The following is a 26,327-nucleotide window of genomic DNA, read 5'->3' as shown; positions in this document are numbered from 1 at the left end:
TTTATTAGAAATCTAAATAGCCGGCTATCATTGCGCAATACCTGTGTTATAGCTTTTTTGAGCTTTAAAAACGATGACGTGATAATCTTTATTTAAAACCATGATTTCTTTTGATTACAATTTATCTAATATAATGCTATCTTAAGCGCATTACAAAAAAGAAAATTAACTGTCACACATATATGATGAAGAATCACTCATTTATTTGCCTCCCTCATTAACTTTTTATTTTGTTGCATGCTTTTCGCTACCGTTTTAGTAACTACTTTTAATACCATAAATATCAAAGTAATAAAATAAATAAATTATTTGTGAGTTAAATTCTTTTTTTTTTTTAAATTTCAAATTAAATTTAAAAATGAATCACTTATATGAATAAAAAACATAATATGTTATTAAGACATTAGAGAAAATCAATTATTTGTAACAAAGATCTGTGCATTTGTTAGAGCAGAGAGACTTCTAATCCAAAAACTAACTATCCCTTTTAAAATTTGAAATTAAGAAAAAAAAAATAATTTTACGCCTTCACAATTTTTATATTTTTCTTCATTTTTACTGTGGTTTTTGCCCATATTTGTAACTGTACAATATTGACTTTCTAAATTTATATTTAGATATCGTTAGCATTAAAAGATAGTGTAGTTGTTCGATTGACAATTCGAATGTCTTGGTTAGACATCTAATCAAGCAAGAGAAACAAGATTTTTCTTAAAAAAAAAATATGAAATATCATGTTACTCGTTCTAAGTTTGAGATTAACAAATAAATTTGCCTCTAGTAAAATAAATCATTTATGATATCTGTGATATATTATATTAAAATGAACAAATTAATTATTGTTTTAAATAAAAAGTTTGAAATTGAGTTTGAATAATAGAAATTGTATTTGTTTGAGTTATTAACTAGAATTAGCATTTTTGTTAAGGAATTGTATTCTAAATGCTTCTTCAAATTTAGTTGTACAATTCAATATTATCTCCATATAAAAATATACTTGAAAATCAAATTTAATATATTTTTCAATTTCTTTTACTATTTTTTTTAGACAGGTCAAAAATCATCTTATCTAATTTTTTTGTGACACATTTTAAAAATAACAATTTACTATCTATCTAAAAAAACTCTATTATATCCGATGAGTTGATGTTTTAATACATGGTCCTTGAAATAAAATCCTTCATTACTATATCCTGTAATTTTGGAAGAATAAATTAATCAAGTTTAACTAAATTGTTCTGACTAATTCAAAAGCAGAGAACCCATGGAATTTAGCATGTGCATTTGTGTTAGTCCCTAACAACCATAGTTGTTACCTACTGAGAGTGATAACAACTAATAGCATGACAACAAATAATTTACCACATGGAGAATAGACTTTTTGAGGAATATACTTAGACTGGGTACTGGGTAGGTGTCTCTCTTCAAGTCAATCCACAAATCATTTGATATGATTAATTCTTTTGTAACTACACCCAGATTAATAGTATGATATCTTTATAGAATCTATAGTAACATTTTATTGTAATCTATATACAAAAAAGACGGCTTAAATGTTTATTTTTTGTGCTTCCACCGTGGTTAATTATTCAAAATCTAAAATATAAATATCAAAATAAAACCGTTAGATGTGATCTATATGATTTTTACTACTGGCATGTATATAAGAATTTATCACATTTCAATTTTATTTTTACGTGAATCAATAAGTTGAAAAATGAATGTTTAGGAATTATTTACATCAATACATTTTTACAAGTTTTTGATAACAAAGTACAAACACAATAAAGTTAAAATATTATAATTTTTCACACGTGTGTGTAGGTAAAATGATGTAAATCATATTGCATGGTTTTATTTTGACTTTTAAGTTTTAAATTTTGTGTTATTAATATTTTTAAAAATAGAAATATGCACAGAAATAGAAACATTTGAATCCTCTAATAAAAAAAATGGCTTTGCTTGTATGGAAATTGAGACGAATTAAATTAGTAGGTTCAGGTAAATTATTTTTTCTGTACATGGGAAGTTGTGGCAACAGGAGCTAAAATTGTCTCTGATTCTCTTTACCGTTTTAATTCTGTCATCAGAAATTTTATAATGAAATATAAATTTCTGGTACCTAACAAATCAAAGTTTGAACATCCCACCAGTCTCTTCAAAACAGTCATACTATCCATCTATCATGCACCTTCCCTTCTCCTTCTCTATATCCTATAAATTCTCTCTTCTCCATCACAAATCATAACACAAATTTTTTCATCTCTTTAATTGCTCTCTCCTTCCTTTAATCTTTCTTCAAGCTTAATTAATTAACAAAGAGTTGAGCTATGGCTAACGTAGAAGAGATCAGGCAAGCACAACGTGCGCAAGGCCCGGCTTCAATTTTGGCAATCGGTACAGCCACACCGAAAAACTGCGTGTACCAGGCTGACTACCCCGATTACTATTTCCGCACCACAAACAGCGAACATATGACGGAACTTAAAGAGAAGTTTAAGCGCATGTGTAAGTTGTACAAAATAATTAAGTTTATGTATGAATTAGATGTATATATCTTTCTAATTATTTTAGTTTTAGTTTCTCATTATAATCTTATTGTATATTTCAGGCGATAAGTCGATGATCAAGAAGAGATACATGCACCTGACTGAGGAGATCTTAGCTGAAAACCCGAACATAACCGCTTACATGGCACCGTCACTTGACGCACGTCAGGACATGGTTGTCGTTGAGGTACCGAAGCTCGGTAAGGAGGCAGCAGTCAAGGCCATCAAGGAGTGGGGCCAACCAAAATCAAAAATCACCCACTTGATCTTTTGCACCACCAGTGGTGTCGACATGCCCGGGGCTGATTACCAAGTTACCAAGCTCCTTGGACTTCGTCCATCCGTAAACCGCTTCATGATGTACCAACAGGGTTGCTTCGCCGGTGGTACCGTGCTCCGCATGGCTAAGGACCTGGCTGAGAATAACCGTGGTGCTAGAGTTTTGGTAATTTGTTCGGAGATCACCGCCGTTACCTTCCGTGGGCCCTCAGATACCCACCTTGACTCCATGGTAGGGCAATCACTTTTCGGAGATGGTGCAGCTGCTTTGATCGTAGGTGCCGACCCCGACCCTGCAATCGAACGGCCTTGGTTCCAGATGGTCTCAGCCGGACAAACCATCCTGCCCAACTCAGAGGGAGCCATTGATGGCCACCTCCGTGAAGTCGGTCTCACCTTCCACCTACTCAAGGACGTGCCACGTCTTATCTCGACAAACATCGAGAAAAGTCTCGTGGAGGCTTTTACTCCTATTGGTAAGCAAAAACTATATTATCCTCATAATTATATTGGTCATTAAAACATATAATAAACAGTGCTAAAGAAGATATACATATGTATACAAGGCTAATATATGTACGGTGCATGCAGGCATCAATGACTGGAACTCGATCTTTTGGATCGCACACCCGGGAGGCCCAGCAATCTTAGACCAAGTAGAGCTCAAGCTCAAGCTGCAGAAGGAGAAGATGAGTGCAACAAGGCACGTTCTAAGCGAGTACGGCAACATGTCAAGCGCTTGTGTTTTGTTCATACTGGACCAGATGAGGAAGCAGTCGGTGAAGGAAGGCAAGGCCACCACCGGAGAGGGCCTCAACTGGGGAGTGCTCTTCGGATTCGGGCCAGGTCTCACGGTCGAGACTGTCGTTTTGCGCAGCATTCCCATCGAAGCCCGGGAAAACTGAGAGAAAACAGCCCCGGGATACATATATTATGTTTGTTTACATTGGAAGTGAAATTAATTAATTAGTTTATTGGTTATATTGACCCATTTATTTTTAAAGATTTTATAGTTGCTGTTCACTAAGATGAATTTATTTCTCCCTTCTCTTTTACACGGCAAGAACAGTTATCAAAGAATTTATTTCTCCCTTCTCTTTTGGCGATCTTTTATCTTAAATGTAAAATGAAAAAAACATATCATAAATGTTGTGATGTATAAATATATTGATTATAATTATCCCATCTCTATATAACATAAATATTTTTGAAGAGGATTTTTTCTTCATTTTATTAAAATAATATCAATACATAATAAATTAGAAGGCTGCATATATTATTTTATTTTTTTAATTGAAAGTCTGTAGACAATTGCATTGCGATTTAAAGCTGTACAACATAGGTTTGTCTTATTTGTATACTACTAGCTATCTGACAAAGTCCTATACAAAATACTACTTAAAATAAATCTCCTAAATTGCCATGTCATGGAAGAGTGCGTAGGTGGTTCCAGAGATTGCAAATTGGCCAACTCGCATTCTATTAGCAAGTTGGGAGCCGTAACATTTTCATATTTAGATATACAACAATAGTTCTTCCGAGTAGCAAGGATCTGAACAGTAACCAATAGATTGTAAGAGCGTTAGTCTGTAGCTTGCAACGGTTGTAACCTTCACTACTAAAATCTGAACTTTTTCCACGGGCATAATAAAGCTTGTTCCCTTGGCTGATCTTTGGAAAAAGCCTCGAAATCGTTATTTCCGTGCGCTATCCTTGATTTCGAAGGTGTCTCTGTTCCTCTTCTGATGCAGAAAAGAGTGTGGCGGGTCAAAATGTAAAACTTATCAATGAAAATAGTGAAGTACAGTATTACCTACACGAAAAGAGAAACATATATAAAAGCAAACAGTTATGAGAAGCGGTGGGTTGAACAGTCAGAGCTCCACGATTTCTGAAAAAAAGAGCCTTTTTATTTCCCTATCACAATAAAATGAATTCAATGATGCCTACGGGCAATTCTCCTAAAAAAAATGAATACAATGGAAAACAATTTTCATTGTTCCAATCAAAACAAAGTTGGTTGATAGACTCCGTCAGTTACTCAAAACACAAAAGGGAAAAAATGATAAAGAGAAGGGAAACAATAGTTATTCAAATTAATTTCTCAAACATAGTTTTAAATTGAATATATTTCTAATTAGAATTAATATATTCCAATCATACAAGGTAAAACACGAGAGAGTATTAAATTTAAATGGGAGCTACATTCAATATGGACGAATTGATGGGGACATTTTTAATTATATAACTTTTTGATAGTATGCATATAAATATATTTGTATTTCTTTCATAATTCTAAATAGCTAGTTATAGTTGTGTAATAACTATGTTATAGTTTTTTCGAGCCTTAAAAGCTATAACGCTATCAATCACTTTTCTTTTATTAGAAATCTAAATAGTCGGCTATCATTGTGCAATAGCTGTTATATAGCTTTTTTGAGCTTTAAAAACGATGACGTGATAATCATTATTTTAAACCATGATTTCTTCTGATTACAATTTATCTAATATAATGCTATCTTAAGCGCATTACAAAAAAGAAAATTAACTGTCACACATATATGATGAAGAATCACTCATTTATTTGCCTCCCTCATGTACTTTTTATTTTGTTGCATGATTTTCGCTACCGTTTTAGTAACTACTTTTAATACCATAAATATCAAAGTAATAAAATAAATAAATTATTGGTGAGTTAAATTCTTTTTTTTTTATTTCAAATTAAATTTAAAAATGAATCACTTATATGAATATAAAACATAATATGTTATTAAGACATTAGAGGAAATCAATTATTTGCAACAAAGATCCATGCATTAGTTGGAGAAGAGAGACTTCTAATCGAAAAACTAACTATCCCTTTTAAAATTTGAAATTAAGACAAAAAATAATAATTTTATGCTAGAGTAAACCTGCCTTCACCATTTTTATTTTTTTCTTCATTTTTACTGTGGTTTTTGCCCATGTTTGTACCTGTACAATATTGACTTTCTAAATTTATATTTAGATATCGTTAGCATTAAAAGATAGTGTAGTTGTTCGATTGACAATTCGAATGTCTTGGTTAGACATCTAATCAAGCAAGAGAAACAAGATTTTTCTTAAAAAAAAATATGAAATATCATGTTACCTATTCTAAGTTCGAGATTAAGAAATAAATCATTTATGATATCTTTGATATATTATATTAAAATGAACAAATTAATTATTGTTTTAAATAAAAAGTTTGAAATTGAGTTTGAACTATAGAAAATTGTATTTGTTTGAGTTATTAACTAGAATTAGCATTTTTATCAAGGAATTGAATTCTAAATGCTTTTTCAAATTTAGTTGTACAATTCAATATTATCTCCATATAAAAATATACTTGAAAATCAAATTTAATATTTTTTTCAATTTCTTTCACTATTTTTTTTAGACATGTCAAAAATCATCTTATCTAATTTTTTTTGAAACATTTTAAAAATAACAATTTACTATCTATCTAAAAAAAACTCTATTATATCCGATGAATTGATGTTTTAATATATGGTCCTTGAAATAAAATCCTTCATTACTATATCCTGTAATTTTGGAAGAATAAATTAATCAAGTTTAACTAAATTGTTTTGACTAATTCAAAAGCAGAGAACCCATGGAATTTAGCATGTGCATTTGTGTTAGTCCCTAACAACCATAGTTGTTACCTACTGAGAGCGATAACAACTAATAGCATGACAACAAATAATTTACCACATGGAGAATAGACTTTTTGAGGAATATACTTAGACTGGGTACTGGGTAGGTGTCTCTCTTCAAGTCAATCCACAAATCATTTGATATGATTAATTCTTTTGTAACTACACCCAGATTAATAGTATGATATAGTAACATTTTATTGCAATCTATATAAAAAAAAGACGGTTTAAATGTTTATTTTTTGTGCTTCCACCGTGGTTAAGTATTCAAAATCTAAAATATAAATATCAAAATAAAACCGTTAGAAGTGATCTATATGATTTTTATTACTGGAATGTATATAAGAATTTATCACATTCCAATTTTATTTTTATGTGAAACAATAAGTTGAAAAATAAATGTTTATGAATTATTTACATCAATACATTTTTACGAGTAGAACTAGGGTGTTCTTAAGCTTACCAAAGTTTTGGTGAGCTTAACTCTAAAACTCATCAAATAAATTTCAAATGACGAATCCGAACCGTTGAAACCCGTCTACCTTACGTGTGATGCATCTACATGTGAAATTTTAAACATTCGAATTAATTTAGTATAAAGTCAAGCGGTCAAAAACATTCAAAAAATGAATGTACTAAAATTAATTTATTAACCTTAATTCTAATTTTGACCGCTTGACTTTATACTAAATTAATTTGAATGTTTAAAAATTTCACATGTAGATGCATCATACGTAAGGTAGGCGGGTTTCAACGGTTCAGATTTGTCATTTGAAATCGATTTGATGAGTTTTAGAGTTAAGCTCACCAAAACTTTGGTGAGCTTAAGAGCACCCTAGTTCTACTCCATTTTGACAAGTTTTTGATAACAAAGTACAAACACAATAAAGTTGAAATATTATAATTTTTCACACGTGTGTAGGTAAAATAATGTAAATCATATCTCATGGTTTTATTTTGACTTTTAAGTTTTAAATTTTGAGTTATTAATATTTTTAAAAATAGAAATATGCACAGATATAGAAACATTTGAATCCTCTAATAAAAAAAAATGGTTTAGCTTGTATGGAAATTGAGACAAATTAAATGAGTAGGTTCAGGTAAATTATTTTTTCTGTACATGGGAAGTTGTGGCAACAGGAGCTAAAATTGTCTCGGATTCTCTTTACCGTTTTAATTCTATCATCAGAAATTTTATAATGAAATATAAATTTCTGGTACCTAACAAATCAAAGTTTGAACATCCCACCAGTCTCTTCAAAACAGTCATACTATCCATCTATCATGCACCTTCCCTTCTCCTTCTCTATATCCTATAAATTCTCTCTTCTCCATCACAAATCATAACACAAATTTTTTCATCTCTTTAATTGCTCTCTCCTTCCTTTAATCTTTCTTCAAGCTTAATTAATTAACAAAGAGTTGAGCTATGGCTAACGTAGAAGAGATCAGGCAAGCACAACGTGCGCAAGGCCCGGCTTCAATTTTGGCAATCGGTACAGCCACACCGAAAAACTGCGTGTACCAGGCTGACTACCCCGATTACTATTTCCGCACCACAAACAGCGAACATATGACGGAACTTAAAGAGAAGTTTAAGCGCATGTGTAAGTTGTACAAAATAATTAAGTTTATGTATGAATTAGATGTATATATCTTTCTAATTATTTTAGTTTTAGTTTCTCATTATAATCTTATTGTATATTTCAGGCGATAAGTCGATGATCAAGAAGAGATACATGCACCTGACTGAGGAGATCTTAGCCGAAAACCCGAACATAACCGCTTACATGGCACCATCACTTGACGCACGTCAGGACATGGTTGTCGTGGAGGTACCGAAGCTGGGTAAGGAGGCAGCAGTCAAGGCCATCAAGGAGTGGGGCCAACCAAAATCCAAAATCACCCACTTGATCTTTTGCACCACCAGTGGTGTCGACATGCCTGGGGCTGATTACCAAGTTACCAAGCTCCTTGGACTTCGTCCATCCGTAAACCGCTTCATGATGTACCAACAGGGTTGCTTTGCCGGTGGTACCGTGCTCCGCATGGCTAAGGACCTGGCTGAGAATAACCGTGGTGCTAGGGTTTTGGTAATTTGTTCGGAGATCACTGCCGTTACCTTCCGTGGGCCGTCAGATACCCACCTTGACTCCATGGTAGGGCAATCACTTTTCGGAGATGGTGCAGCTGCTTTGATTGTAGGTGCCGACCCCGACCCTGCGATCGAGCGGCCTTGGTTCCAGATGGTCTCAGCCGGACAAACCATCCTGCCCAACTCAGAGGGAGCCATTGATGGCCACCTCCGTGAAGTCGGTCTCACCTTCCACCTACTCAAAGACGTGCCACGTCTTATCTCGACAAACATCGAGAAAAGTCTCGTGGAGGCTTTTACTCCTATTGGTAAGCAAAAACTATATTATCCTCATAATTATATTGGTCATTAAAACATATAATAAACAGTGCTAAAGAAGATATACATATGTACACAAGGCTAATATATGTACGGTGCATGCAGGCATCAATGACTGGAACTCGATCTTTTGGATCGCACACCCGGGAGGCCCAGCAATCTTAGACCAAGTAGAGCTCAAGCTCAAGCTGCAGAAGGAGAAGATGAGTGCAACAAGGCACGTTCTAAGCGAGTACGGCAACATGTCAAGCGCTTGTGTTTTGTTCATACTGGACCAGATGAGGAAGCAGTCGGTGAAGGAAGGCAAGGCCACCACCGGAGAGGGCCTCAACTGGGGAGTGCTCTTCGGATTCGGGCCAGGTCTCACGGTCGAGACTGTCGTTTTGCGCAGCATTCCCATCGAAGCCCGGGAAAACTGAGAGAAAACAGCCCCGGGATACATATATTATGTTTGTTTACATTGGAAGTGAAATTAATTAATTAGTTTATTGGTTATATTGACCCATTTATTTTTAAAGATTTTATAGTTGCTGTTCACTAAGATGAATTTATTTCTCCCTTCTCTTTTACACGGCAAGAACAGTTATCAAAGAATTTATTTCTCCCTTCTCTTTTGGCGATCTTTTATCTTAAATGTAAAATGAAAAAAACATATCATAAATGTTGTGATGTATAAATATATTGATTATTTGTAATCTGCAGTTACAACACTCTTGCAACATTTTAATGAAATCAATTAGAGGCTGGACCTCTATTTTTCCTCAAAAAAAAAATAAATATATTGATTATAATTATCCCATCTCTATATAACATAAATATTTTTGAAGAGGATTTTTTCTTCATTTTATTAAAATAATATCAATACATAATAAATTAGTAGGCTGCATATATTATTTTATTTTTTTAATTGAAAGTCTGTAGACGATTGCATTGAGATTTAAAGCTGTACAACATAGGTTTGTCTTATTTGTATACTACTAGCTATCTGACAAAGTCCTATACAAAACACTACTTAAAATAAATCTCCTAGATTGCCATGTAATGGAAGAGTGGGTTGGTGGTTCCAGAGATTGCAAATTAGTCAACTCGCATTCTATTAGCAAGTTGGGAGTCGTAACATTTTCATATTTAGATATATGGATACAACAATAGTTCTTCCGAGTAGCAAGGATCTGAACAGTAACCAATAGATTGTAAGAGCGTTAGTCTGTAGCTTGCAACGGTTGTAACCTTCACTACTAAAATTTGAACTTTTTCCGCGGGCATAATAAAGCTTGTTTCGTTGGCTGATCCTTGGAAAAAGCCTCGAAATCGTTATTTCTGTGCGCTATCATTGAAATTAAATACTACTGTCACAAATAGTTTCGATGAAAATATTATTTTTCTGACTTTTTCCGTGGACTTGTACTTGGAAATACTATTTTCTGACTTTTTCTGTGAGCTTGCCCTAAAAATATTACTTTCAGAAATACTTTGACATCCGGCCCCTGAGCTTATTATTTCCAAGGGCAATGTCTGTGGGTCCCACTATGGTATTTCCAAGGACAGCACATGTGGGTCCCAACAGGTTATTTCCAAGAACAGCGTATGTGGGACCCACCGTAGTTTTTCCAAGGGCAGCACATGTGGGTCCCAACAGGTTATTTCCAAGGAAAATGTATGTGGGACCCACCGTATTATTTCCAAGGGCAGCATATGTGGGATCCACCGTAGTATTTTCAAGGGCACTGTGTGTGGGACCCACCGTAGAATTTCCAAGGGCAGCGTATGTGGAACCCTCCGTAGTATTTCCAAACACAAATTGTATTCATTTTTCCATGGATATACTGACAAAAATAACTTGAATGACATTGTACATGTAAGCTCTCATCTACAACCCTTCTTGTACCAACCAGGTACTATATTACATTCCCCACTAATACCCATTCAAAAATACAAACAAAAACACATTTATAAGTAGATTTAAAGAAAGCATTTAACATTTAATAAGTATTAACATAACATATATATATATAGTGTTCATACATTGAAAGGAATACACTTGCATTCCCAACTATACCAAAATGTGCCCACCAGTTAATCAAAATATACCATATTGCAGTTATAACTATACTAAAATATACACATCCCAAATTACCCAAAATTCACAAAATAACTTGAATTTATTTAATATCTCAAACGTCGTCAGTTTTAAATTGAATTTATTTCTAATTGGAATTAACATATTCCAATCATACAGGAGAAAACACGCGCGAGAGAATATAAAATTTAGATGGGGGATGCATTCGATATGGAAATAATTGATGGGGACATTTTTAATTGAGGTGGGTTCCAATGTTTCATGTATTTTATACCTCATTATACTTTATATTTTATATCTTTGTTTTCAAAGTTCAAATTGTCGATCCGAACCGTTCAATATGATATATATATATGAGGAGGGATCGGATGACACCCTTTTTTGGTGACATCGAATAACATCGTGCATTTTCAAAGTTTTTAAAGTCCAAACGGTTGATCCAAACCGTTCAACTTGATGGATATGTTAAAATGTGCTTGCAGATAAAATTTTATATTTTTTAGAATTTTTTTACTATTTATTAAGTATTTACCAAAATCACTATATTCAGACCGTTGAGTTTTTGTACCCATCTTAATAAATAGTAAAAAAATTCAGAAAAATGTAAAATTTGATCTGCAAGCACATTTTAACATATCTATCAAGTTGAACGGTTTGGATCGACCGTTTGGACTTTGAAAATACATGGTGTTATCGGATGTCACCAAAAAAGGGTGTCATCCGATCCCTCCTCTCTCTCTCTCTCTCTCTCTATATATATATATATATAGGAATATGCTAGCATGCTATGCATAGCATAGAGCCCCCTCCATGCAACGGCTCGGATTTCGAGTTTTCAAAATCCTAACGGTCGATTTGAACCGTTCATCTTGTTTTCTATATTAATATGTGTTTGGAGACCAAATTTTACATTTTTTGAAATTTTTTTACTATTTCTTTAGATTTATTGAAAATCCTTGTTTTCAGCAAATCTGACCATAAAAAAACAGGGATTTTCAATAAATCTAAAGAAATAGTAAAAAAATTCAAAAAAAATGTAAAATTTGGTCTCCAAACACATATTAATATGGAGAATAAGATGAACGGTTCGGATCGACAGTTAGGATTTTGAAAACTCAAAATCTGAGCCGTTGCATGGAGGGGCTCTATGCTATGCATAGCATGCTAGCATATTTCTATATATATATATATATTAAAATAAGGTTAGGGATGAAATTTTTTTACTATTTTTTAAGATGGGTAGAAAATCACTGTTTTTTGAACGGTTCAAAAACAGTAATTTTGTACCTATATTAAAAAATAGTAAAATTTTTTTTCAAAATATATAAAATTTGATCTCCAAGCATATTTTAATATAAATATTATGTTGAACGGTTCGGATCAACGATTTGGACTTTAAAAACAAAGATATAAAATATGAGACATGAAAAAATGAGGCATAAAAAAATGAGGCATTAGAACCCTCCTCTTTTTAATTATATAACTTTTTATGGGCATATATATTTTTAATTTGTCCTAAATATATATGTATTTCTTTCATGATTCTAAATAACTTGTTATAGCTATGCAATATATAATCCTTAAAATAAAATCCTTCGTTACTATCCTTTAATTTTTGGGGAATAAATTAATCAAATTTAGCTAAATTATTTTGACTAATTCAAAAGTAGAGAACCCATGAAATTTGCCATGCGCATTTGTGTCAGTTCCTAACAACCACAGTCATTACATGAGACAGATAACAACTAATAGCATGACAACAAACAATTTACCACATGGGGAATAGACTTAATGGACTGGGTTGGTGTCTGTCTCTCTTTCTCTCTCTCATTGTTCAAGTCAATCAACAAATCATTTGAAAATTAATTAATTCTTTTATTATTACATCCAGAATGAAAAAATAAAATCCAGAATAATGTGATATCTTTATAGATTCTATAGTCACATTTTTATTCCAATCTATAAAAAATGTTGAGCTCATATGGAAATTGAGACAGTAAATTAGTAGGTTTTGGTAATTTTTTTCTCCTGTCAATTTGTAGTTGTAGCAACAGGGGCTAAACTTGTGTCTTTGATTATCTTCACCTTTTTCTGTCATAAGAAAATTTACGATGAAATATTAATTTCTGGTACCTAATAAGTCAAAGTTTGAACATCCCACCAGCAGTCTCTTCAAAACAGTCAGACTATCCATCTATCATGCACCTTCCCTTCCTATTCTCTATCCTATAAATTCTCTCTTCTCCATCACAAATCATAACACAAATTTAATTTGTTCACCTCTTTAATTGCCCTCTCCTTCCTTTACTCTTTCTTCAAGCTTAACTAGTTAACAAAGAGTTCAGCTATGGCTAAAGTAGAGGAGATCAGGCAAGCACAACGTGCGCAAGGCCCGGCTTCAATTTTGGCAATTGGTACAGCCACACCGAAAAACTGCGTGTACCAGGCTGACTACCCCGACTACTACTTCCGCGTCACAAACAGTGAACATATGACGGAACTTAAAGAGAAGTTTAGGCGCATGTGTAAGTTGTACAAAATAATTAAGTTTATGTATATGAAGATGTATATATCTTGCTAATTATTTTAGTTTTAGTTTCTCATGATAATCTTATTGTATATTTCAGGCGATAAGTCAATGATCAAGAAAAGGTACATGCACTTGACTGAGGAGATCTTAGCCGAAAACCCGAGCATAACTGCTTACATGGAGCCGTCACTTGACGCACGTCAGGACATGGTTGTCGTGGAGGTACCGAAGCTCGGTAAGGAGGCAGCAGTCAAGGCCATCAAGGAGTGGGGCCAACCAAAATCCAAAATCACCCACTTGATCTTTTGCACCACTAGCGGTGTGGACATGCCCGGGGCTGATTACCAAGTCACCAAGCTCCTTGGACTTCGTCCGTCCGTCAACCGCTTTATGATGTACCAACAGGGTTGCTTCGCCGGTGGTACCGTGCTCCGCATGGCAAAGGATTTGGCTGAGAATAACCGTGGTGCTAGAGTTTTGGTAATTTGTTCGGAGATCACTGCCGTTACCTTCCGTGGGCCCTCAGATACCCACCTTGACTCCATGGTAGGGCAATCACTTTTCGGAGATGGTGCAGCTGCTTTGATCGTAGGTGCTGACCCCGACCCTGCAATCGAACGGCCTTGGTTCCAGATGGTCTCAGCCGGACAAACCATCCTACCCAACTCAGAGGGAGCCATTGATGGCCACCTCCGTGAAGTCGGTCTCACCTTCCACCTCCTCAAGGATGTTCCACGTCTTATCTCGACAAACATCGAGAAAAGTCTTGTCGAGGCTTTTACTCCTATCGGTAAGCAAAAATATTATTATCCTCATAATTATTTTTGTCATTAAAACATATAATAAACAGTGCCAAAGAAGATATACGTATGTATACAAGGCTAATATATATATGGTGCATGCAGGAATCAATGACTGGAACTCGATCTTTTGGATCGCACATCCTGGAGGCCCGGCGATCTTAGACCAAGTAGAGCTCAAGCTCCAGCTGCAGAAGGAGAAGATGCGTGCGACAAGGCATGTGCTAAGCGAGTACGGCAACATGTCGAGCGCCTGTGTTTTGTTCATACTGGACCAGATGAGGAAGCAGTCGGTGAAGGAAGGCAAGGCCACCACCGGAGAGGGCCTCGACTGGGGAGTGCTCTTCGGATTCGGGCCAGGCCTCACTGTCGAGACCGTCGTTTTGCGTAGCATTCCCATCGAATCCCCGGCACACTGAGAGAAAACAGCCCTGGATTGATACATTTATTATGTGTGTTTATAGTTGAAGTGAAATTAATTAGTTAATTTATTGGTTATATTGACCCATTTAATTTTAAATATTTTATAGTTGCGGGTCACAAAGATGAATTTATTTCTCCCTTCTCTTTTGCACGGCAAGAACAGTTATCAAAGAATTTATTTCTACCTTCTGGTTGTTTGTCATACTATAGATATTTGATATATTTTTGAATTTTATGATATAAATGCATGAAATGTCTTAGGAAGAATGACCATACTTTTCTGAAATTAAAGCATGACTTGATATAAAATAATTTTGCTTTAAGTCAACAATGGCATGATTATGATGCATAGTGTTCCTCATGAAGCATAACATATAGTCATATGTGTGCTTGATTAAATATTAAACTTGGAAAATTGACCGGTCATTAGGCGCTGTCTTTTTGGGGTAAGCGCACAATTTTGGTTATTTAGGTGCTGAGCTTCTAACGCATAACAAAAATATTACGTAGGTGTCATATTCATGGTAGCACAACGGTTATGTAGGCACTCAATTTGTGGCGCATCGTGTAGACACCGTATTTAGAGTAAGCGCATATTTTCAAGTTATGGCCATAAAAAAAAATTGTATATGCGCTGTATTTGTGGTAGCGCATGACCTGTAGTCAAATATGTGTCGAATATGAATTGCAAGATAAAAATGTTAAAAGAATTGTTTCATAAGAACATTTGTGTATTAAATAATATTCATGAGCATTGCATTCAGGTACCTATATAATATCATATGCATGGCAAAATATTGAATTTTGTTTCATTGTTTCTCTTATGGTTGATTGTTTCTTTTATTTGAAAACGAGCATTTGATGTTGTGAAAATTAAAAGCATGCTACTTAGTATGTGATCATTGCACTTTCAAAACTTAGAATTATGTTACGTAATGAGACATGCATTTTCTTTATGATTTTGTTTATAAGATACTTGATTAGATTTCAAATTTATAAGTTGTTTCTGGATTTCTATTATCTTTATTATTTTATTATAATCGTGCTCAGTGTTGTTTTGGTTTAGTTGGTTGGATCTTATAATAACTGGATTAATTGGAATTGAATACAACACTGAGAGATTTTTAGTCTCACCATTCTACTTTGTGGGTTCCAGATACAAAGAGTAAAATATGAAAACGACACGTAGAACTTGAAGATTTGAGGAATTTGTCACAGAGAAGGTTATTTATTTACTTCAAAATAAATCTGCTATGATATTTCATTGGCATATTTTATACCATAACAGGGTTATTCTCGATTTGTTTATTTCAAGTTAAATATGTAACTTGAATAGAAATTTCATTATGCCTTGTGGCTCATTAACTTGTCACTGGTAATGTATTATAAATGATTATAGTTATGATTGAATTACCTTGCGCTAATGAGTGTGACGGGTTGTCAGTCCTATTGTCAGATTGTGACATATACATACATAAGTTGAAAAAATAGTGCAGTTGTCTGCCTGATAATTTGAATGTCTTGGTTCGACATTTAATCAGGCAAGAGAAAGAGGATTTTTCTTAAAGAAAATAGGGAATATTATTCGGTGCTAAGTTTGAGATTAACAAATAAATTTGCTGCTAACGAAATAAATCCTTTATAGTTGGTGCACCATATAGCTAGGCGGACCATATGTGTTATATTATATTAAATATTTATAATTAAAAAATTAGATATTGAGTTTGAATAAAAAAAAATGTATTTGTTTGAGTTATTAACTAGAATTAATTAACATTTTTGTCAAGGGTATGTATTCAAAATGATTTTTCAAATTTCGTTGTGAGGTGTAATGTATTAGTTTTAGAATTGAAGTTTTATATAATTTAAAATATGTTTTTAGTAGAATTTTTTAAGCATAAGATACTGATTCATATATACACAGTCGATTTAAAAACTGCTGTAATATAAAATGGTCTGATAGCATGTGAAGAGTAGAACTAGGGTGCTCTTAAGCTCACCAAAGTTTTGGTGAGCTTAATTCTAAAACTTATCAAATCGATTTCAAATGATGAATCCGAACCGTTGAAACCCGCCTACCTTACGTGTGATGCATCTACATGTGAAATTTTTAAACATTCAAATTAATTTAGCATAAAGTCAAGTGGTCAAAAAACGTTTAAAAATGAATGCACTAAAATTAATTTATTAACCTTCTAATTTGACCACTTGACTTTATACTAAATTAATTCGAATGTTTAAAAATTTCATATGTAGATGCATCACACGTAAGGTAGGCGGATTTCAATGGTTCGGATTCGTCATTTAAAATCGATTTTATGAGTTTTAGAGTTAAGCTCACCAAAACTTTGGTGAGCTTAAGAGCACCCTAGTTCTACTCGCATGTGAATAGATAAAATTGTGTTAATGTTTTAATATTGTTCTTGAAATAAAATCCTTCGTTACTATATCCTGTAATTTTGGGGGAATAAATTAATCAATTTTAGTTAAATTGGTTTGACTAATTCAAAAGTAGAGAACCCATGGAATTTACCATGCGCATTTGTGTAAGTTCCTAACAACCACAGCCGCCGTTACGTAAGACCGATAGCAACTAATTAATACCATGACAACGAACAATTTACCACATGGAGAATAGACGTCTAAAATGGACTGGGAGTCTGGGACACTGGGTAGGTGGCTCTCTGTGTGTTCAAGTCAACCAACAAATCATTTGATAATTAATTAGTTATTTTATAATCCAGACTAATATGATATCTTTATAGAATCTATAGTCACATTTTTATTACAATCTACAATAAAAGGTTAGATTATATGGATATTGAGACAAAGTAAATTAGTAGGTTTAGCTAAAGTTGTGCCACTGATTCTCTTCACCTTTTTAATTCTATCATGATAAATTTTATAATGAAATATTAATTTGTGGTACCTACCAAGTCTAAGTTTGAACATCCCAACAGTCCCTTCAAAACAGTCATACTATCCATCTCTATCATGCACCTTTCCTTCCTACCCTCTCTATCCTATAAATTCTATCTTCTCCATCACAAATCATAACACAACCTTTCACCTCTTTAATTGGCCTCTCCTTCCTTTACTCTTTCTTCAAGCTTAACTAATTAACAAAGAGTTCAGCTATGGCTAAAGTAGAGGAGATCAGGCAAGCACAACGTGCGCAAGGCCCGGCCTCAATTTTGGCTATCGGTACAGCCACACCGAAAAACTGTGTGTACCAGGCTGACTACCCCGACTACTACTTCCGCGTCACAAACAGCGAACATATGACGGAACTTAAAGACAAGTTCAAGCGCATGTGTAAGTTGTACAAAATAATTAAGTTTATGTATATGAAGATGTATATATCTTGCTAATTATTTTAGTTTTAGTTTCTCATGACAATCTTACTGTATATTTCAGGCGATAAGTCGATGATCAAGAAGAGGTACATGCACCTGACTGAGGAGATCTTAGCCGAAAACCAGAGCATAACTGCTTACATGGAGCCGTCACTTGACGCACGCCAGGACATGGTTGTTGTGGAGGTACCGAAGCTTGGTAAGGAGGCAGCAGTCAAGGCCATCAAGGAGTGGGGCCAACCAAAATCCAAAATCACCCACTTGATCTTTTGCACCACCAGTGGTGTCGACATGCCCGGTGCTGATTACCAAGTCACCAAGCTCCTTGGGCTTCGTCCTTCCGTCAACCGCTTTATGATGTACCAACAGGGTTGCTTCGCCGGTGGTACTGTGCTCCGCATGGCAAAGGATCTGGCTGAGAATAACCGTGGTGCTAGAGTTTTGGTAATTTGTTCAGAGATCACCGCCGTTACCTTCCGTGGGCCCTCTGACACCCACCTTGACTCCATGGTAGGGCAATCACTTTTCGGAGATGGTGCAGCTGCTTTGATTGTAGGTGCCGACCCCGACCCTGCGATCGAGCGGCCTTGGTTCCAGATGGTCTCAGCCGGACAAACCATCCTGCCCAACTCAGAGGGAGCCATTGATGGCCACCTCCGTGAAGTCGGTCTCACCTTCCACCTACTCAAAGACGTGCCACGTCTTATCTCGACAAACATCGAGAAAAGTCTCGTGGAGGCTTTTACTCCTATTGGTAAGCAAAAACTATATTATCCTCATAATTATATTGGTCATTAAAACATATAATAAACAGTGCTAAAGAAGATATACATATGTATACAAGGCTAATATATGTACGGTGCATGCAGGCATCAATGACTGGAACTCGATCTTTTGGATCGCACACCCGGGAGGCCCAGCAATCTTAGACCAAGTAGAGCTCAAGCTCCAGCTGCAGAAGGAGAAGATGCGTGCCACAAGGCACGTTCTAAGCGAGTACGGCAACATGTCAAGTGCCTGTGTTTTGTTCATACTGGACCAGATGAGGAAGCAGTCGGTGAAGGAAGGCAAGGCCACCACCGGAGAGGGCCTCGACTGGGGAGTGCTCTTTGGATTCGGGCCAGGTCTCACGGTCGAGACTGTCGTTTTGCGCAGCATTCCCATCGAAGCCCGGGAAAACTGAGAGAAAACAGCCCCGGGATACATATATTATGTTTGTTTACATTGGAAGTGAAATTAATTAGTTTATTGGTTATATTGACCCATTTATTTTTAAAGATTTTATAGTTGCTGTTCACTAAGATGAATTTATTTGTCCCTTCTCTTTTACACGGCAAGAACAGTTATCAAAGAATTTATTTCTCCCTTCTCTTTTGGCGATCTTTTATCTTAAATGTAAAATGAAAAAAAACATATCATAAATGTTGTGATGTATAAATATATATATATATATATATATATATATATATTAATTATAATTATCCCATCTCTATATAACATAAATATTTTTGAAGAGTATTTTTTCTTCATTTTATTAAAATAATATCAATACATAATAAATTAGAAGGCTGCATATATTATTTTACTTTTTTAATTAAAAGTCTGTAGACGATTGCATTGAGATTTAAAGCTGTACAACATAGGTTTGTCTTATTTGTATACTACTAGCTATCTGACAAAGTCCTGTACGAAACACTACTTAAAATAAATCTCCTAGATTGCCATGTAATGGAAGAGTTGGTAGGTGGTTCCAGAGATTGCAAATTGGTCAACTCGCATTCTATTAGCAAGTTGGGAGCCGTAACATTTTCATATTTAGATATATGGACACAACAATAGTTCTTCCGAGTAGCAAGGATCTGAACAGTAACCAATAGATTGTAAGAGCGTTAGTCTGTAGCTTGCAACGGTTGTAACCTTCACTACTAAAATCTGAACTTTTTCCACGGGCATAATAAAGCTTGTTTCGTTGGCTGATCCATGGAAAAAGGCTCGAAATAGTTATTTTCGTGCGCTATCCTTGAAATTAAATACTACTGTCACAAATAGTTTCGATGAAAATACTATTTTTCTGACTTTTTCCGTGGACTTGTACTTGGAAATACTATTTTCTGTGAACTTGTCCTAAAAATACTACCTTCAGAAATACTTTGACATCCGGCCCCTGAGCTTATTATTTCCAAGGGCACCGTTTGTGAGTCCCACTGTAGTATTTCTAAGGACAGCACATGTGGGTCCCAACAGGTTATTTCCAAGAACAGCGTATGTGGGACCCACCGTAGTATTTTCAAGGGCAGCACATGTGGGTCCCAACAGATTATTTGCAAGGGCAGCGTATGTGAGACCCACCGTATTATTTCCAAGGGCAGCATATGTGGGATCCACCGTAGTATTTTCAAGGGCAGCGTGTGTGGGACCCACCGTAGAATTTCCAAGGGCAGCGTATGTGGAACCCACCGTAGTATTTCCAAACGCAAATTGTTTTCATTTTTCCATGGATATACCGACAGAAATAACTTGAATGACATTGTACATGTAAGCTCTCATCTACAACCCTCCTTGTACCAACCAGGTACTATATTACATTCCTCACTAATACCCATTGAAACATACAAACATGAACACATTTATAAATAGATTTAAGGAAAGCATTTAACATTTAATAAGTATTAACATAACATATATATATATAGTGTTCATACATTGAAAGGAATGCACTTGCATTTCCAACTATACCAAAATGTGCCCACCAGTTAATCAAAATATATACCATATTGCAATTATAACTATACCAAAATATACACATTTCTAATTACCCAAAATTTACAAGATAACTTAGAATTTTTTTAATATCTCAAACGTCATTAGTTTTAAATTGAATTTATTTCTAATTAGAATTAACATATTCCAATCATACAATCGAAAACACGCGCTTGAGAATATTAAATTTAGATGGGGGATGCATTCGATATGGAAAAATTGATGGGGACATTTTTAATTGAGGAGGTTTCCAATATTTCATATCTCATCATACCTCATATTTTATATCTTCGTTTTCAAAGTCCAAATTATTGATCCGAACCGTTCAACATGATATATATACTAAAATATGGACAAGGATGAAATTTTATAATTTTTGAAATTTTTTTACTATTTTTTAAGATGGGTAGAAAATCACTGTTTTTTGAACGGTTCAAAAACAGTGATTTTGTACCTATATTAAAAAATAATAAATAAATTCTAAAAAAATATAAAATTTGATCTCTATACATATTTTAGTATAAATATTATGTTGAACGGTTCGGATCGATGATTTAGACTTTAAAAATGAAGATATAAAATATGAGATATGATGAGATATGAAAAAAATGAGGCATTGAAACCTCTCTTTTTAATTATATAACTTTTGATGGGTATATATACTTTTAATTTGTCTTAAATATATATGTATTTCTTTCATGATTCTAAATAGCTTGTTATAGCTACGCAATATATAATCCTTAAAATAAAATCCTTCGTTGCTATATCCTTTAATTTCTGGGGAATAAATTAATCAATTTTAGCTAAATTATTTTGACTAATTCAAAAGTAGAGAACCCATGAAATTTACCATGCGCATTTGTGTCAGTTCCTAACAACCACGGTCATTACAATATAAGACCGATAACAACTAATAGCACGACAACAAACAATTTACCACATGGCGAATAGACTTAATGGACTGGGTTGGTGTCTGTCTCTCTTTCTCTCTCTCATTGTTCAAGTCAATCAACAAATCATTTGATAATTAATTAATTCTTTTATTATTACATCCAGAATGAAATTTTTTTTTCAGAATAATATGATATCTTTATAGATTCTATAGTCACATTTTTATTCCAATCTATAAAAAAGGTTGAGCTGATATAGAAATTGAGACAGTAAATTAGTAGGTTTTGGTAATTTTTTTTTCGTGTAAATTTGAAGTTGTTGCAACAGGGGCTAAACTTGTGTCTTTGATTATCTTCACCTTTTTTCAAGGTTCTAAATAGCGTTTATCGCGTCATAGCGGGAAGCCGAAAAAAAAAGCTATAGCGAATAGCGTCGCTATAGCGAAAGCTATGCCACATAGCGTTTTTTTATTTTTATAAAAATTATATCATATATTTGTATTAAATATCAACATTATCTAAGTCTCATATAACAATAAATAAAATCAAATTGATTAAAAAATTATAATATTCATATTGAACCAATACAAAGTCCAAATTGTGACTCAAAATATCCATAATAATACAAATATCATAAACTATGGATCTTTTTCTATTCAAAATATATTCAGCATTATGACATAATCTACCTTTTTTCTATTTAAATTTCAAAATAACCTAGACATCATGACATAATTAATTATCTTAATCTATTCAAAATATTAAAACTACCATATAGTAAGTATCATTTTGTTACTTCAAAAAATATCTTTATATATTCAATCTGAGTCTTTATTTAAAACCCATATAAATTAAAAAGAAAAAAAAATAGCTTATGTTGCATAGCGCACTGTAGCTTCCTTATTTGATTTTTTTTGATGGATCTCTCATTTAATAATTAATAGTTTACTATAAAACTTAGTACGTCAATTGCAAAAAAAAATCACAGTTAAAATTCAATATGAGCCTTTATTTAAAACTCATATAAATTGAAAAGAACAAAAAAAAACAGTTCATGTTGCATAGCGCGCGCTATTTGCGCTACACGCTATGCGCTATAGCGGACCGCTATTACCGCTATAGCGCCCGTAGCTCAAATAACGCGTTTTGATACCATAGCGTAGCGTCGCTATAGCATGCTATTTAGAACACTGCCTTTTTCTGTCATAAGAAAATTTACAATGAAATATTAATTTCTGGTACCAAATAAGTCCAAGTTTGAACATCCTACCAGTCTCTTCAAAACAGTCATACTATCCATCTATTATGCACCTTCCCTTCCTATTCTCTATCTTATAAATTCTCTCTTCTCCATCACAGATCATAACACAAATTTAATTTGTTCACCTCTTTAATTGCCCTCTCCTTCCTTTACTCTTTCTTCAAGCTTAACTAGTTAACAAAGAGTTCAGCTATGGCTAAAGTAGAGGAGATCAGGCAAGCACAACGTGCGCAAGGCCCGGCTTCAATTTTGGCAATTGGTACAGCCACACCGAAAAACTGCGTGTACCAGGCTGACTACCCCGACTACTACTTCCGCGTCACAAACAGCGAACATATGACGGAACTTAAAGACAAGTTCAAGCGCATGTGTAAGTTGTACAAAATAATTAAGTTTATGTATATGAAGATGTATATATCTTGCTAATTATTTTAGTTTTAGTTTCTAATGACAATTCTATTGTATATTTCAGGCGATAAGTCGATGATCAAGAAGAGGTACATGCACCTGACTGAGGAGATCTTAGCCGAAAACCCGAGCATAACTGCTTACATGGAGCCGTCACTTGACGCACGTCAGGACATGGTTGTTGTGGAGGTACCGAAGCTTGGTAAGGAGGCAGCAGTCAAGGCCATCAAGGAGTGGGGCCAACCAAAATCCAAAATCACCCACTTGATCTTTTGCACCACTAGTGGTGTTGACATGCCCGGGGCTGATTACCAAGTCACCAAGCTCCTTGGACTTCGTCCGTCTGTCAATCGCTTTATGATGTACCAACAGGGTTGCTTCGCCGGTGGTACCGTGCTTCGGATGGCCAAGGACCTGGCTGAGAATAACCGTGGTGCTAGAGTTTTGGTAATTTGCTCAGAGATCACCGCTGTTACCTTCCGTGGGCCCTCAGATACCCACCTTGACTCAATGGTCGGGCAATCACTTTTCGGAGACGGTGCAGCTGCTTTGATCGTAGGTGCCGACCCCGACCCGACGATTGAGCGGCCTTGGTTCCAGATGGTCTCCGCTGGACAAACCATCCTACCCAACTCAGAGGGAGCCATTGATGGCCACCTCCGTGAAGTCGGTCTCACCTTCCACCTACTCAAGGACGTCCCACGGCTTATCTCGACAAACATTGAGAAAAGTCTCGTTGAGGCTTTTACACCTATCGGTAAGAAAATAATATATTATCATCATAATTATATTTGTAAACAGGAGATACATATATATTCAAGGCTAATATATGTACGGTGCATGCAGGCATCAATGACTGGAACTCGATCTTTTGGATCGCACACCCAGGAGGCCCGGCAATCTTAGACCAAGTAGAGCTCAAGCTCCAGCTGCAGAAAGAGAAGATGCGTGCGACAAGGCACGTGCTAAGCGAGTATGGCAACATGTCAAGCGCCTGTGTTTTGTTCATACTGGACCAGATGAGGAAGCAGTCGGTGAAGGAAGGCAAGGCCACCACCGGAGAGGGCCTTGACTGGGGAGTGCTCTTTGGATTTGGGCCAGGCCTCACTGTCGAGACCGTCGTTTTGCGTAGCATTCCCATCGAATCCCCGGCACACTGAGAGAAAACAGCCCTGGATACATATATTTTGTTTGTTTACTGTTTAAGTGAAATTAATTCGTTTATCGATCGGTTATATTGACCATTTATTTTTGAAGTTTTTATAGTTGCGGTTCACTATGATGAATTTATTTCTCCCTTCTCTTTTACAGAAAAGTTGTCAAAGAATTCAATATATTTCTCCCTTCTGTTTGGGGATCTTTTATCTTAAATGTTGTGATGTATAAATATATTGATTTTAGTTATCCCATCACTATATCACATAAATATTTTTGAAGTGGATTTTTTCTTCATTTTATTAAAATAATACCAATACATACCAAATTATCTAGTTCATTTAATTAGAAGGCTGCATATTTTACTTTTATTTTTTTGATTAAAAGCTCGTACGCAATTGCATTGAGATTTAAAGCTGCATTACATATGTTTGTCTTATTTGTATATTATTAGTTATCGACAAAGTCATATACAAAGCACCACTTCAAATAAATCTCCTAGATTGTCATGTCATGGAAGAGTGGGTAGGTGGTTCTTGATATTGCAAATTGGTCAATTCGTACCCGATTAGCAAGTTGGGGAGCCGTTACATTTTCATCTCTGGATATATAGATGGCATTGTTGTTGAAGTAAGCTTACTGCTGTCATGTTTGAGGTTTTGGTGCGAACCAGAGCGTTTTTTTCACCTCTTCGCTACTTCGCTGCAGAGTCCACAGAGGCAACATCATCTAGGCAACGCCTGGTGTCGCGAGAGAGAGGTGGTGTAGCGAGAGAGCACAATTGACGAAATGAAACAGCGCCATCTTCTAGTATTCGCCTAGAAGAAGCGGATAGGTTTGAGAAGATCAGATCGGAGAGAAGCGTGAAGTGAAGTGAACGCTCAAGAGAGAGGTGCAACTACGTTTTTTCGAGCGGGAGAGATGTGCGGAGGGAGAAAAGAGGCTGTGTTTTAAACCCTAGGCGCGCGTTGTGAAAGAGATGCGCGGGACTTAAAATGAAATTTTTTTAGCTTTAGTGTCAGCTGTTTATAAATAGGCGACACTAATAACTGAGAATTAGTGTCGGCTGTTTATAAAAAGGCGACACTAATGTATTAGTGTAGGCTATTTATAAACAACCGACACTAATACTTAACAATTAGTGTCGCCTATTTATAAACAACCGACACTAATACATTAGTGTCGGTTGTTTATAAATAGCCTACACTAATTCTCAGTTATTAGTGTCGCCTATTTATAAACAGCCGACACTAATATTATTAGTGTCGGCTTTTTGTAAACAACCGATACTAAAGTATTAGTGTCGACTTTTTAAGGCGACACTAATTGTACGTTCTCCACTAGTGCAACAATAGTTTTTCCGAGCAACAAGGATCTAAGCAATAGTAAACAATTGATTGTAAGAGCGCCAGTCTGCAGCTTGCAATGGTTGTAACCTTCTGCCTGGGTCAAAGGTGTCTGCTAATTGCTGAGAGTCGGTTAGAAACGTGTATTCTTCAAAATGAAGTTCAACAACTGCCTCGAGTGCCATAAGAAGCGCGCAAGCCTCTATGTGAAACGCAGATACACCATTTAGGTGTCCCAAGCTGGTATTTGATTAACACGCCGTTTAAGAGTAGAATAAAGGCTATTCCTCCTCTGTTCTGTTCATCGAAGGAGCCATCCACCCAAGCCATCGGGTTGCTCAATGATGCTTAATTTAGTTTTGCGTTTACTAGAATTAAGCAGTTCACCAATCGTTTGGTT

General features: G+C 35.0%; 5 protein-coding genes across 5 annotated transcripts; all 5 read left to right on the top strand.

The window, feature by feature from the left end:
• Positions 1-2,231: 2,231 nt before the first annotated feature.
• On the top strand, positions 2,232-3,923 carry LOC144560819 (chalcone synthase-like). Its single transcript, XM_078310062.1, has 3 exons — positions 2,232-2,508; positions 2,612-3,304; positions 3,420-3,923. The coding sequence occupies exons 1-3, from the start codon at positions 2,331-2,333 to the stop codon at positions 3,731-3,733; spliced, it is 1,185 nt and encodes a 394-aa protein (XP_078166188.1). The 5' UTR covers positions 2,232-2,330; the 3' UTR covers positions 3,734-3,923.
• A 3,868-nt stretch (positions 3,924-7,791) lies between these two features.
• Positions 7,792-9,527, top strand: LOC144560809 (chalcone synthase-like). Its single transcript, XM_078310054.1, has 3 exons — positions 7,792-8,112; positions 8,216-8,908; positions 9,024-9,527. The coding sequence occupies exons 1-3, from the start codon at positions 7,935-7,937 to the stop codon at positions 9,335-9,337; spliced, it is 1,185 nt and encodes a 394-aa protein (XP_078166180.1). The 5' UTR covers positions 7,792-7,934; the 3' UTR covers positions 9,338-9,527.
• A 3,742-nt stretch (positions 9,528-13,269) lies between these two features.
• On the top strand, positions 13,270-14,941 carry LOC144560777 (chalcone synthase-like). The gene is made up of 3 exons (XM_078310031.1): positions 13,270-13,523; positions 13,626-14,318; positions 14,434-14,941. Exons 1-3 carry the CDS (start codon positions 13,346-13,348, stop codon positions 14,745-14,747), a joined length of 1,185 nt encoding a protein of 394 aa, XP_078166157.1. The 5' UTR covers positions 13,270-13,345; the 3' UTR covers positions 14,748-14,941.
• A 2,853-nt stretch (positions 14,942-17,794) lies between these two features.
• Positions 17,795-19,477, top strand: LOC144560799 (chalcone synthase-like). Its single transcript, XM_078310046.1, has 3 exons — positions 17,795-18,066; positions 18,169-18,861; positions 18,977-19,477. The coding sequence occupies exons 1-3, from the start codon at positions 17,889-17,891 to the stop codon at positions 19,288-19,290; spliced, it is 1,185 nt and encodes a 394-aa protein (XP_078166172.1). The 5' UTR covers positions 17,795-17,888; the 3' UTR covers positions 19,291-19,477.
• Positions 19,478-23,119: 3,642 nt separating this feature from the next.
• Positions 23,120-24,655, top strand: LOC144560789 (chalcone synthase-like). Its single transcript, XM_078310038.1, has 3 exons — positions 23,120-23,388; positions 23,491-24,183; positions 24,273-24,655. Exons 1-3 carry the CDS (start codon positions 23,211-23,213, stop codon positions 24,584-24,586), a joined length of 1,185 nt encoding a protein of 394 aa, XP_078166164.1. The 5' UTR covers positions 23,120-23,210; the 3' UTR covers positions 24,587-24,655.
• Positions 24,656-26,327: the final 1,672 nt, after the last annotated feature.

The sequence above is a fragment of the Carex rostrata genome, chromosome 1, assembly GCF_964058835.1.
Source record: "Carex rostrata chromosome 1, lpCarRost1.2, whole genome shotgun sequence".
Taxonomy (NCBI): domain Eukaryota; kingdom Viridiplantae; phylum Streptophyta; class Magnoliopsida; order Poales; family Cyperaceae; genus Carex; species Carex rostrata.
Note: the sequence above shows the minus strand (reverse complement) of the source record. Positions and strands in the feature narration are given on the sequence as shown.